The sequence below is a fragment of the Rousettus aegyptiacus genome, unplaced genomic scaffold, assembly GCF_014176215.1.
Source record: "Rousettus aegyptiacus isolate mRouAeg1 unplaced genomic scaffold, mRouAeg1.p scaffold_m13_p_6, whole genome shotgun sequence".
NCBI lineage: Eukaryota > Metazoa > Chordata > Mammalia > Chiroptera > Pteropodidae > Rousettus > Rousettus aegyptiacus.
The window spans coordinates 41207670-41219275 of record NW_023416309.1 but is presented as its reverse complement, the minus strand read 5'-3'; the positions used below and the strand labels follow the sequence as shown (position 1 = coordinate 41219275).

General features: G+C 46.7%; 1 protein-coding gene across 4 annotated transcripts in view; it reads right to left on the bottom strand.

The window, feature by feature from the left end:
- Positions 1–1030: 1030 nt before the first annotated feature.
- Positions 1031–11606, bottom strand: part of WBP1L (WW domain binding protein 1 like) — a 57440-nt gene continuing 46864 nt past the window's right edge. For all 4 annotated transcript variants that reach the window (XM_016154505.2, XM_036222184.1, XM_036222182.1 and 1 more), the window contains 2 exons: positions 5927–6088; positions 1031–4637 (listed from right to left, as the gene is read on the bottom strand). In XM_016154505.2, the coding sequence (XP_016009991.2) occupies positions 3895–4637; positions 5927–6088 (905 nt within the window). In that variant the 3' untranslated portion in view covers positions 1031–3894. The remainder of the gene's footprint in view (positions 4638–5926; positions 6089–11606) is intronic.

The window sequence follows — 11606 nt, the reverse complement described above, 5'->3', positions numbered from 1 at the left end:
CTTAGAGACAATAGTGCTGACTGCAGGATAAACCCAGAGGCAAGCGAAGACAATGCTTTCTGCCAGCATTCCCTCTGGCCCTTTAGTAAAAGCTCCACTTGGGGAGGCAGGAACCCCTTCCACAGGGCTCCACATCGCCCCACCTTGCCCACCTGCAGGCTGCCCACAGAGAGGTCTTGCTGGGTCAAAGTGAAGTCTATTCCTTCCCTTTAAGGAGGGACTTACGTCCCACTCAGAATTCTAAGAGGATGGCCTTAAGCAGAAAGTAAAATGACAATGAATCTGAGGAACTGTCCCATGATGGCAGATGGTTGGTACAGTGCTTAAGTCAGTTCTGAGGTTCCTGGCAGTAAGTAAGCCCTCTGGGTACCTCCCATGATCCCTCAAGAGTCTCTTAGTTTGTACTGTTCAATGCACCTCAATCTATCTCATATTACTAATTGACTATTTCACATGGGTATGTTTTGTTTTCCTAACTATAGTTTAGCTTCTAGAGGACAGGGGTCGTCTTATATGTTTTCATGTCCTCCTTAGCCTCCAGCACAGTGCTGGGCACCCAGTACTTTTTCACTAATACTTTTCTTGCCTATAAATTCCAAGACCAAGCACCCATCCACATTTCTATCATATCATTACGGGAGATTTCATAGAGTGCTTGCTTCCTCTTGAATTTGTTTTAGCTTCGAGGTATCAGATAAAACTTGCTTCTGCTTTGGGGTGGGGGTGTGTGTGTGTCTGATTTTAATATGTCTGTGGGACTTCACAGAGTATTCAAATGTCAGACATATTCGAATGTCAGAGAGTTTGGGGGACATTCCTCAGCACAAACTGTGGCCTGAGCAGCATTACCCGGCTTGCCCTTGACCCTGCTTGGTGCAGGAGCCTGCCTGTTCTCAGCTGCTGTGCGACTTATCTCAGCCTCTGTGTGGTGAAGGGAAAAGTGCTTGCGGTTAGGAATCTTGAGGTGGGACTCCCTGAAGTCTGAGGTAGAGGAAAAAGGAAAAAAATGCTTCAAGATAAAAAAGCGCAGTAGAGCTTTTGGGATCGATTTTATTTGGGCTTCTTACAGTGGTTAGAGCCACTCTGTCTTCAAGAACAATCACAGCACAGGAAATGCGTCACCGAGACTGCCCAGAAAAGTCTGACCAGCTGAATCTTATTGCTTAAAATACACATATTCACAATAACTGACAAATGGTGATGTGCCTCACATAGGAATGTTAGCATTTGCAAATCTTCTGACTGTAGCACCAAACCCTCCACCAACCCCCCTTCCTTCTCATTCACCTGGAAACCCAGACTCACTCAGATCTCCCTAGCCCCCTAACCGGTCCTTCAACTCCCCATTTCCATCTCTCTAGGCAGAGTAGCCTCCTGTATGTAGCAGGGGCCAGACTGCGGCCTCAGGAATCGAGCCCAGCTCCACAGGTTCCACTTCATTCTTCTTGTGCCGTTAGGGTAGGACACTGCAGTGAACCCCACGGTTAACAAGACCAGTTCCCCGCTCTTACTGGGGAAGGAAACCTGAGAGGGCCAGAATTCATCCATTTGATCAGTTAACTAAAGGATTCATTTTGGTAAAACTTGATCTTCTTGGAGACACTTCAGTGAGTTGTCTGGGGCTTTTTTAAAAAACAAACAAACAAACAAAAAACAGTGGAGGGAAAGGCATCCGAGGGCTGCTGACGCACTCTCGCCCACTCTCGCCACACCGGCTTGCTTGCATCACTGGACCTCAGCAGAGGGAGGTGAGCCCTGTGGTGTCTGCCAAAGCCTCCTAATGACTCCGGGCAGAGTCAACGTCAGGGCCACAGCTCGTACAAGCTTGTTGCTGAAGATCCAATTAGGCTTCTGTCTGAAGTTCCATCTTCACCTTCTGTCCCGAGTGGTTGCAGACATCCCCTGGGAGCTGATACCGGGGACCAGGAGTAGCCAAAGGAGGCAGACAGGTTCAGAGCATGTTTCCATTTACAGGGAACAGAACACAGGCCTCCGAGTGTCCACGGAGTAATGTGCAAATTGCAGTGACGGGTAGAGTAGAACCTCTACTTCGAGCACAGTATCTCTGGCAAACACTGGGGGCTGCTGTCGACAATGCTGCTGAATACACCCAAGTACACAGTCAGACATTTGTTCAGTAAACAGTAAATGCGTAAAATAAATTACCTTGAGAGGGCCATACTTGCTCTAAACATGTAGTTAATGTGAGCAGAATGGCTGCCATTCAAAGTTTGTTCACAGGAAAATAGGGCTGGGGGCTCACACACAACAGACAGACACACACAGGTTATCCAAAACATCATTGTATACGGACTTCACTTTGTTCAACATGGATTTTGGTTTTGTGAACTCCAAATGCAGACACTTGTTCACCTCACAGCCTTGGGTTTGTCTATTTTTGTATACATATACATTTTTTTTTCCTTTCTTACCATAACGTCAATGCCTAGTATGAATATCATCATTCAAGAGTGGGGAAAGAACCAAACTCTTCGTATGAAGAGGGCCGGGCAGGGAATGTTAGTTTCGGCTATTTGCTTTCTCCATTCAGATTATCCCTATCAAAGCTCAACTGGCTATAGGAAGCCAAACTACACTCCTGAAGATCCTGTGGTCCTTCTGGATGGCTGCCCTCACTCCCCTACCTGGGCCACTCAGACTCTTCACCTAGGCTACAACAATTAGTCAGCCCATTCATGGGGCGGGGGGCGGGGGGGGGGAGGCGAGCGGAGCAGGGAAAGGGCATGAAACCACAGATAACCAAGGCATTGTCTCCAAGTGGTCAGTTAAAAAAAAAAAAAAAAAACTTATTCGAAATCAAGAAAAAATACTGTGAGAGCCAGGCTAAGGGGCTGCCCTGCCCCAAGACCCACAGCCTCATTTGTTCACAGAGAACAGTGAGACAGGAAGGCCCACAGACTCTGCCGGAGGGCAGGGATGCAGAAAGCTGCGCCTCTATCCACCAGCACGGCGTAGGGCCTCCTGTGCACCCACAGAAGTTCCAGGGATAGCCCCACCCAAGCTGGTACACAAAACAACTCCTTCCGGCTCAATCGCAGCCAGGATCTTTGATGGCCAACCTGGGAAAGGGCCACAAATTTCCCTTTTCCAGAACAGAATTCTTGCCTGCCCACTGGTAAAGTTCTTGTTTTCAGCTCGCTTTTGTTTCTGTTTTCTTAAAAGAAAAACCAAAAAGAGAAGGCAGTATAATCTTCTACACCTGAACCAGCTGCAGCCGGCCAGTGCCCCTTAAGGATGCACAACAGTGATGCATCAATCTTATCGCCTGGATCTGAGAGCCCAATAAGCCCCCTACCAACCTCCTACACACAAGTGCCCATCAGCACTCATCCTCCCACGAGATGAGCCCAATTCCGGCTCTGCAGACAATGGCAGTGACGGGTGATGACCCCAGGGTCTCTGCAGACTTCTTTCTTCACCCAGGACGGAGACCTGTTGTCTCTCCGGGCTGAGACACAGGAAGGTTTTCTTACACTAACACCAGAGCAAAATTCTACTCCATCACCAAGAGTCACCTCAGGGCACAGTCTCAGCCCCTTCCTTGGGGGCTTCTAAAATACATATCTCTCCAACCCAAACAGGTAGTGAAATATGACTTGAAAAGGGGAAAAGGGGGGATGGGGGTGGAAATGAGACACAGAACCAACTTCTTGGGCTTCTGCAACACTGTGCTTCTGTGGGAGGAGAGGCGAACTGCACCTGGAGATGTACAAAAATGTAGGAGCGGAGGGGGGAAGAAAAAGAAAAAAAAAAAGAAAAAGAAAAGAACCAAGTGGCGGTACCACTTTCTCTGAAAGTCACTTAATGCTTCTCTCGTGGTTCTCCCCTACCCTGGTTGCTTTGCCAAATTCTCGGGTACAGGCAGAGCCTGCTCTAGCTGGGGGAGCTGCTGCTCTGAGAGTTTGGGGAGTCCTGCTCATTGATAGTGTTCAGCAGCAGGCACGCGGGTGGCCGCGGCAGGTGGGGGTGGCCGGGCTCTCGGGACTGCTCCTCAGAGGGCTGGCAGAGCCCTTCCTCCTCGTCGCCAGGGGGCCGCACGTGGCAGCTGTCACAGAAGTCCAGGGGCCCATCCAGAGCGTCGTCGATGAGAGCACTGAACTCTTTGAGGTCGTCGTGGTGGCCCCGATTGCACACACACACCTCGATGCCCGAGTCGCCCGTGAAGCGGCGATGCCTGCCCGGCGTCTTGTCCTTGCTGTCGGGGAGGGCGCCGCCCTGCTCGCAGCTGTCATCTTTCAGCAGCTCCTCCTTACAGTCGGAATCCTTGTCCAGGAAGGCCCCAGGGGCCAGCTCCCCAAGGCCGGCCACAGAGCCGCTGGGCTCCATTCCAGAGGCTTTGGTGGCTGCTGGGTTGGCTGGCATGTCGGAGGGCTCAGGGTCAGCGATGATGCTTGGGGGTCTCGTGCTGCTTCTGCTGGGCCCAGACAAGGGGCTGCTCTGCGCCCCCTGGGGGCCCCGGGTGGGATCGGCGCCCGGGGGGCTGCTGCCCGCAGGGCCACACTGCGCAGGCAGCTGCTGCTGCTGCTGGAGCTGGAAGGCACTGTATGGTGGGGGAGGAGTTGGAGGTCGGTTCACCACTTCCTCATAAGGAGGTAGTAAATAATTTGGCAAAAACCCTAAAATGGGGAGGTAGGGAGGAGAAATTACTGCACTGGCAATTGTTCTAGGACAGCCTGTAAAGCTCACTCCACATGTCTCTTCCACCCCCAGCATACCGAGTGGACAGCTACAGCCCTTGGTTAAAGGCAGGGCTCAGGGCTGTGGGAGTAACCTAATCTAGTTTCTTGAAACCTGAGAGCCCCTAAAGCTGCTTCACAGGCAAAGATTTCGGCTTGTCTGGTCTGGAGTGAAAGCAGAGGGTTAGGCACATGTGGATGATTAAGAGATCATTTCAGCCTGGAATGGGCCTGTTTCCACACGCACACACATCTCACGTTTCATGGTCAGACTGTGTCCTCTGCCTACATCCCATGGGCCTCAGGGTCAGGGACTCTACCTCAAGACCTTCTGACCACTTTTTTCTTACCCCGACTCTTCCAGATGTATACTACGAAGAGGGCCTTTTTCTGGGAGGTTAGAAATCTGTGTTCTACCTCCCTCTAGGTGGCCAGAGGTGGTCTGGAAAGACAAACCAAAGCTCAACCTTACTCAGACCAAGTGCAGGTGGGATACCAGCAAAGGGCGAGGACCTGTCATCCAAGGCTTATTAAGGACAAGTCAGGTGAATTATCTTTTGACTGTGCTGAATGCCTTGAGGCACTGATGACCTAATTATACAAAGTCACTAGCATTTATTGAGCACTTATTATATGCCAGGCACTATGCTAAGCACTTAACCCTTTTAGATGTGGAAGTCCACAGTGTGACCACTTTCCTCCGTAGAACACAATGCAGAATGGCTCTGGACAAGCTGCATAGCTGAGCTACCACTGACCATTTGGGAAGGTCACATTTAAGGAGGCCCAGGGAAATCAGGTGAGTGCCCTTCAGTGAGTCACTGAGTTTCTTGGTTCTCAGAAGTCCCAGTGTCACTCCTCACACCTGCCCCTTTCATGGCGGCCTCTGCTCAGCATATCACTTGGCAGTGAGCAAAATGGATTACAGACTATTGAACTCTAAATCTTAATTCACTGATACCAAACACCATCAAACTACCTGGCCCAAAAAATATTTGCCAAAGAAGAGACCTGGTCAGACCCCAGCCGGTGTGGATTTGGCATGGCCCAGTGGCTTCGAGGAGCTGCAACCACGGTACTGGCTCCTCTAGGCTTAAGGTGAGCACCCCCTTGTTCCCGCACTTTCGAGATCCTGCTCTGTGCTGGCCAAGGAAGCAAACCCCTTCTGCCCACAGTCTGTGTGTCCTGGGCTCCCGAGGGTGGGGTTGGGTGGCTTTTGGTGTACGTACTGAAATAAAATGGCAGCGCTGAGTAATTGTGGGCTTCCCGGTAAGCGATCAGGTTGATTTCATGTTGCCGCTGCTGGGCCTGAAGGCGGTGCTTGGCTCGGCGGTGGTGGCAGACGCAGCAGCAGCTCAGGATGATGATAATGGTCCACACCAGCCAGAACCCTGGGGTGGGAAGATGAGACACAGAGGCGGCACACAGTGAACACCAGCCAGAGGGACAGCTCTCAGGACAGGGAGGTAGGTCCCCGGCAGTGCCCACCCAGGTGACACTGTCGGGCCCACCCAGCGAATCCACATTTAGAACCTGAATTCGATTTTCATAAATGTTTGTGCCAGAATCAAAGACACATGGGGTAAAAGAGGGCAGGAATGTAAGAATGACAGTAAAGAAGGTCACTCACTCTGGGATGCCTCCAGGGACCTTGGGGAAGGAAAGAGTGCCAAGGCATCTCTCCAGCACCATCTCTCTCCTCCTGTAGTTTAGGTTTGGAGGGCAATATATATAGCTCCCTTTTTTAGATAGTGTACTCTTCCTCTCTTAAGAGATCTCTGAAAAGAGGCTCCAGCCTCTCTTGGTGTGCATCTTTCCCCAATCCTGCTCAAGCCCATAAAGTCATTTCCCAGGCTCACTTCCTGCTGCTGACACCAGGCTGTTTATCAAAAGCAAAGAGCACCTCAAAATCCCCACAACTCAGCAGATCAGCAACTGCAAGGGGCCTCAAAGGGGCTGCCTGATAAAGAAATTCTTAGGGTTCTCCTGATATCACCAAAAAGAACAGAGGCTTTTCTCTACCATATATGCCTCCGTAATACAAGAGTCTCTAAAGTTAAAGGTGGAAAATTCTAATTGCCTCCTGTCCATCTCTTCCCTAGGGAGTGTAAATGACTTCCTCTGTGCCTGACATAATCTGGTACAATTCCATCTCCCACTGTCACAAACAATCCACTCCCACCTCCTTTTGGCCTACAGTTGCATTAGACTCGGCCCATTAGTGGCTTCCCCTTCTTCCTCCCTGTCCAGATAGGGGGAGAGGAGCAGGGACAAGGCCCACAGCCTTCTTTCTTCCTGGTGCATTATTTCTTCGTACCTCCCACTGGTTATCTCGGATCACTACTCAGGGAATCTTGGCAAAACCCAAGAACCCCTCTCCAATCTTCAAATGTATGCAAGAAAGCCTTCTAAATATTTTTTTAATTAATGAGCAATTTTGCTTTAAAATATACACACATATGGAGAGAAACTGAAAACCACAAGAATAGTAACTTATGTTTAAGTAGTGGGATTATAAGAAATTTTAATTTCCTTTTCCCAATTATTTTCTTTCAAATTATAAAACTGGAAACAAAGTAAATTAAAACTTTAAAAAATATCTGATAAATTTCATTTTTGCAGCTTTTATTTTAAAAATACATTTCTGGATGAGTTTTTTAATTCCTCTGGGAATATATTCCTACAATGAAATAACATGAGTCATTAAAAAATCATTCCCAGAATACTATTTTTGACATATAAAGATGTTTCTGATGTTAAATGAAAAAAGTAGATTGCAAAACAGTATAAAATATGATTCCATTTTTTACTTAAAAAAAAAAAAGTATATATAAACATCTAGAATGATGATCAGGAAGTTAATCGTGAGGTTATTCCAGGATAATAGGACAGTAGACTTTTTACTGGTACCAGTTTCCTTGTTTTCTGCTTATCTACATTTCTGAATTTTTCTAAGATGAACATGTACTTCTTTGAAATAAAATACTTTAAATAATTTTTTATATATATTTTTTCAATTATAGGAGACATACAATATTATATTAGTTTCAGGTATACAACACAGTGATTAGACATTTATGTAACTTATAAAGTGATCACCCCAATATATCCAGTACCCATCTGACATCATAGTTATTACAGTTCTGACTATATTCTCCATGCAATACTCTACATCTCCATGACTATTTTGTAACTACCAATTTGTACCTCTTAACCCTCTCCCCCTTCATCAATATCCTCGCCCCACCCACAATCTGACCATCAAAATGCTCTGTTAGCTATGAGTTTGTTTCTGTTATTTATCCTGTTCTCTAGCTTCCATATATATTTGTCCTCCGTCTGATTCCACTCAGCACAATACCCTCTAGGACCATCCATGTTGCTGCATATGGCAAGATTTCATTTTTTATGGCTGAGTAACAGTCCACTGTGTATACAATACACCACCCCTTCTTTATGCATTCATTTATTGATGGGCACCAAGATGCCTCCATATCTTGACTACTGTAAATAATGCTGTAATGGATATATAGGTTCACATGTCCCTTTGAAGTAGTATTTTGGGTGTGTTTGGATAAATACCCAGAAGTGGGATTACTGGGTCCTTCTTTGTGTCTTCTTGTAGGCTTTGTTTTAAGGTCTATTTTGTCTAGTGTAAGTATTGCCACCCCAGCTTTTTATTTATTTATTTATTTATTTGGGCAGGAGTTGTTTCCATTTTTATGAAACATCTTTTTTTATCCCTTTACTTTCAGTCTGAATGTGTCTTTCTATCTGAAGTGAGTCTCCTGTAGGCGGCATATGTAAGGGTCTTGTTTTCTAATCTATTTGGCCACCCTATCTGGATTGAAGCATTTAATTCATTTATATTTAAGCTAGATATGTGGTTATTGTCATTTTATTATTCATATTTTTTTAGCTTCTCTTTTCTCTGTCTTCAAGAAGTCCCTCTAAAATTTCCTAAAATATTGGTTTGCTGATGATTAACTCCTTTAGCTTTTTCCTGTGTGGAAAACTCTTAATCTGTCCTTCAATGCTAAATGATGGCTTTGTTAGGTAGAGTAATCTTTGTTGTAGGTCCTTGCTTCTCAACACTTTGAATATTTCATGCCAATCCCTTCTGGCTTGCAAAGTCAGCTGACAGTCTTATGGGAGCTCACTTGCAGGTAAATGCTTTTCTCTTGCTGCTTATAAGATTCTCTTTGTCTTTAATCTTTGGCATTTTAATTAATTATGATGTGTCTTGGTGTGGGCCTCTTTGGGTTCATCTTGTTTGGGACTCTGCACTTCCTGGGCTTGTATGTCTATTTTCTTTGCCAGGTTAGAGAGGTTTTCTGTCATCATTTCTTCAAATAGGTTTCCAACTCCTTGCTGTCTCTCTTCTTCTGGTACTCCTATGATGCGAATGTTGGTACACTTGATGTTGTCCCAGAGGCCCCTGAAACCGGCCTCATTTCTTTGGATTCTCTTTTCTTGTTGCTGTTTTGACTGGGTGTTTTCTGCTACCTTATCTTCTAAATCATTGATTCGATCCTCCGCTTTATCTAATCTACTGTTAATTCCTCCTAAGATATCCTTAATTTCAGTTATTGCAGTCTTCATTTCTGACTGGTTCTTTTATATGTTTTCTACCTCTTTGTTAAAGTTTTCACTGAGTTTATCTACTCTTCCCCTAAGGTCACTGAGCATCTTTATAACAAGTGTTTTGAACCTTGCATCTCCATTTTGTTTAGTTCTTTTTCTGGAGCTTTGTTCTGTTCTTTAATTTGGGACATGTTTGTCTCCCTATTTTGGCTGCCTACTTGTGTTTGTTTCCATGTATTGGATAGGGCTGCTATGTCTCCTGGTCTTAGTAGAGTGGCCTTATGTAGTACGCGTGCTGTGGGTCCCAGTGGCACAGTTGTCCCTGGTCACCTGAGCCAGGTGATTCAAGTATGTCCCTCGTATGGGTTGTGTGTGTCCTCCTGATGTAGTTGAGCCTAGGTTGCTGTTTGCTTTTCCATGGGAGGCTGATTAGTTGTGATGACTGGACATGACCAGTGGAGAAGCTGTTGTGCAGAGGTTGACCCTGCAGAGCAGGATTCATTTTAGCAGAATTCTGGTGCCTACCCTGTCTGCCCTTTGGGTATCATCCTCAGATGTGACCCCATGTGGTACCCCAGCTCGGACGGGAACCAGCCACCAGGGGTGCAGGCCAGGGCCTCCTGGGAGAGATTCTGCTGCGGGCACAGTTAAGCTATGCCTTACCCGGGCCACCTGGCATGAGCCACCAACCAATCCACAGAGAAACACCACCAACACTGGGCTTAAAAGTGCCCTGAGAGGCCAAGCTGCAACCTGAGGCCAGCTGCTGCTAGTGCCAGGCTTGGGGCAGCTCAGCAAGAGGTATGAGGCATGCTGAAGCCAGATGCTGCTCATCTGATTCTGTGAACCTTTGAGAGTTTAGGAAAGTCCGCAATATGAGCCTAGACAGCCTATTTGTATGGAAAATCCACTGAAAGCGGCTTGGATAGGCCTGCACATTGGGCAGGGGAGGGGGGTGTCTTAGGGAGTCACCTAGGCGGGGCAACTAGACTTAGCTATGGTGATGGAGACTCAGATATGGTGCCTGCCCAGGTCTGCACGCCAGGCAGAGGAGGATTCAACAAAGGAACAATGCCCTCTGCCAAACTTCTGTCTGGGAGAAAGCTGCCCTTCCAACCCTTGCCCCGGAGCCATACAACTCAGTTTCTCCCTATAGATCCCTGGTGCCTTTCGAGCTGCTGCCCCAGCCGTGGAGCTCAGACCAAGTTAAGTCCATCCACCAAGTCTGCCCACAAGCCCCTTAAGAGAAAAGCCTGCAACTCCCTTAGACCTCAGTCTTACTCTGCCACAATCTCTGCTGGTTTTCATAGCCAGAAGTTGTGGGACCTACTCTTCCTGGCACTGGAATCCTGGGCTGGGGGACCTGGTGTGGGGCCAGGACTCCTCGCTCCACCAGGGGGACCTTCACAATCAAGGTATTTCTCCCAATTCTCAATCACCCCACACAGGTGGGACCAGCACACTTTGCATCTCTGCCCTCTCCACCAATCTCGAAGTGGCCTCTTCTGTGTGTCCCCAGTTGTAGGACTTCTATTCAGGCAACTCCCAATGATGGCTCTTCTGTAGTTTAGTTGTAATTTTGATGTAGTTATAAAGGGAAGCAAGCACAGCATTTACTTACTCCACCATTTTCACCAAAAGCCAAAAGAATACCTTTTTCTCAATAAAAATTTTATCTGAGGAATAATTTCACTTTAAGGTGAGTTGTTATTAAATGAAAATAGATTGTTATCGTTTATTTGCTCTCTATTTCTGAATAACTTCAACTTTTTTCCATTACAAATGCTACGTGTATTTTTATCATTTGCTTTGTAATTATAAATGTGTTTAGAATCTGTTAAGTGTTCCCACATGTTATCTCTTGCCAGAATGAGCTATCATTAAAAATAAATAAATAAATGAAAAAGCATCCCTTCTCCCTACAAACAGATTTATAAATGAATAGAATCCTGATTTTTTTTTTTTTTCCTGTTTGTACCAGAACACGGAATTCTGAAAGATCCCACTGACATGTAGGGTGTGGCCTCTGGCAAGAGCTTTGTCTGTGCCCCAGCGTTGTCCTCACTGTATCTCCCCACAAAGCCACTCCTACGGGGTGAGATGGGATGGCAGGACAGCTGCCAAGCCCTGGCAGGCTGTGCGACACCTAACTGCTCTCAGCACGTGTCGGTGTTCAAGAGAACATTCTGCTGAGGCCTGGCATCAGGAGGACAGGCCCAGGACAAAGGGCGGAGGATTTCCCGTATTTTTTTTTTTTTCTTTTTCTTTCTTTCTTTCTTTCTTTCTTTTTTTTTTTTACCATCGGCAGACAGAAAAACCCCATTC